Source organism: Camelina sativa, chromosome 4 (assembly GCF_000633955.1).
Source record: "Camelina sativa cultivar DH55 chromosome 4, Cs, whole genome shotgun sequence".
Taxonomy (NCBI): domain Eukaryota; kingdom Viridiplantae; phylum Streptophyta; class Magnoliopsida; order Brassicales; family Brassicaceae; genus Camelina; species Camelina sativa.
The window spans coordinates 13,233,676-13,235,739 of record NC_025688.1 but is presented as its reverse complement, the minus strand read 5'-3'; the positions used below and the strand labels follow the sequence as shown (position 1 = coordinate 13,235,739).

General features: G+C 37.5%; 1 protein-coding gene across 1 annotated transcript; it reads right to left on the bottom strand.

The window, feature by feature from the left end:
- Positions 415-1,482, bottom strand: LOC104783817. The gene has a single exon (XM_010508919.1). The coding sequence runs from the start codon at positions 1,480-1,482 to the stop codon at positions 415-417; it is 1,068 nt and encodes a 355-aa protein (XP_010507221.1).

The following is a 2,064-nucleotide window of genomic DNA, read 5'->3' as shown; positions in this document are numbered from 1 at the left end:
TTTTTTTTTTTTTTTTTTTTTTTTTTTTGTATATTGCAGCTTCTTTTCCAGCAATAGTGGAATTGTTGGCAACTCTTTGCATAGCATCCCTTCTAACCAGTTCTAACATTTGAACAAATGGCTTCCTCCTTGCAATCTTCAAAGTTCTATTATATGACTCAATATGATTCTTGTGTGTATCATTACAACAACAATCGACCCTAAAGAATGCCCTGCACCATGTAGCTGGATCCTTATGAAGTAAAGTTTGGTGAACCTACGAATCAAACTCCTTGAATATTGCCAAATTTTCATTATAATCAGCTTCATTGTATCTGCTAGAAACTCTCCAGAACAGGGGCTTCAACATATCTGACTTGTGAAAAATTTCAAGTTTGGGTAGATGTGCCTAGCACAAGCTCGATGCTCTTCCATTTATAACTCAGTCGCAACACTATGAATCAATCCTCTGTGCATGTCAGAGATGAGAGTGATGTTCTCACCTAACCCCAAGCCCATGTCTTCCTTTAGCTTACGAACAAACCATTCCCAATTGGGATTGTTCTCACAATCCACCACAACCCAAACTATTGGAAATATCTGGTTATTTGGATCCCTTCCAACGACAATAAGCATAATCCCTTTCATAGAGTGCTTCAAGAATGTACCATCGAGACCAATGATTGGTCTGCAGTTCTGCTTCCAAGCACTTCTCAATGCCTCAAAGCAAATGTACATGTGTGAGAACGCTTCACTACCATCATCCCTTGTTGTTGTATTAATTTCCACAGTAGTACCATCATTCATTGTACAAAGCTGCAGCTCATAGTCTCTTAACCTTGAAAACTGCTCATCACATTCTGCTTGGAGCCTATCCAATATGCGTCTTCTAGCAACTTTAGCCTGATTTGGTGAGATAATAATGTTATACCTCCTTTTCATCTCATATTTTATCTCTGAACCACTCATCTCCGGATCTCTTCTTATATCTTCCAAGAAGAGATCATCAATTATAGGATTCTTTATAAGCTCACACCTTCCTGTTGGATGACATAGATGTTCATTATAATAATGCTTCACCATCCACTTCCCAATATGATTTTCCACGGAACAATAAATTTCCCAATGACACCCTTTTCCTTTACATTTAGCCTCGAGCTTCTCCTTCTCCCACCTCGCATAAACAACATTATGCCTCGTCTTCAAGATATATTTGATGATGTTCTTCTTAAAATCACTCCCAGAACAGAACAATTGCCTCAAGCTGAACACACCATCAAGTAAATCTCTTCTAACCAACCTCTCTGCTTGTTGTTCTTCATCACCAGATTCATCATCAGTTGCAGGGATATTCTTCATCTTCATCCGGAATATGTTCCTCGTAATTTTCATTGTTGAAAACTTGTATGTCCTCCTCAACAATCTCAGCATCATCCTCACAAATCTCATCTTCACCCTTCGAGTATGATGATTCAAATAAACCAGCATCTGATTTTTGTCCATCACTACCTTCATCTTCACTCATATTCTCCTTAAGAACTAATTTTGCATCTTCTATCACCTTTTCCGCAGGTAATGTGTCCTCAAGTGAATCTGCGTGTGCCTTTTAAAAAAAAACTGTCTATCTCTCCCATCCAACGTCCTTTTGCAACCAACTTTTTCTTATTAGCATCAAAAATTTTGAACAGTGGCAACCTATCTGATACTTCCTCAAACGGTAGCTTGTACCACATTTTCCCAATGTTCTTGATTCACTTTTGAAGCAAATACATGAGTACATCTTCGAAGATTGTGACAGAATCCACCTCTACTACTTCAACTTTTCCATTAACATAGTTTAACACTCCACCCTCGGTCTTGAAAATGCCAGAATGATGACAATTCACCTTAACTTTAATCTTCTCACTACAAAAATGAAAAGATAAAGATATAAGCCAAACAAGATAACTAAAACAGTGTCTGCAAATTATTTTTCTCCCAATGTAAACAATGTATAAAGGCAAAACAAAACCCAAAAAAAACGTGACAACTTTTCACTTTAACCCAACAACTATTAACATAAACAAAACCCAACAAGACCCGACA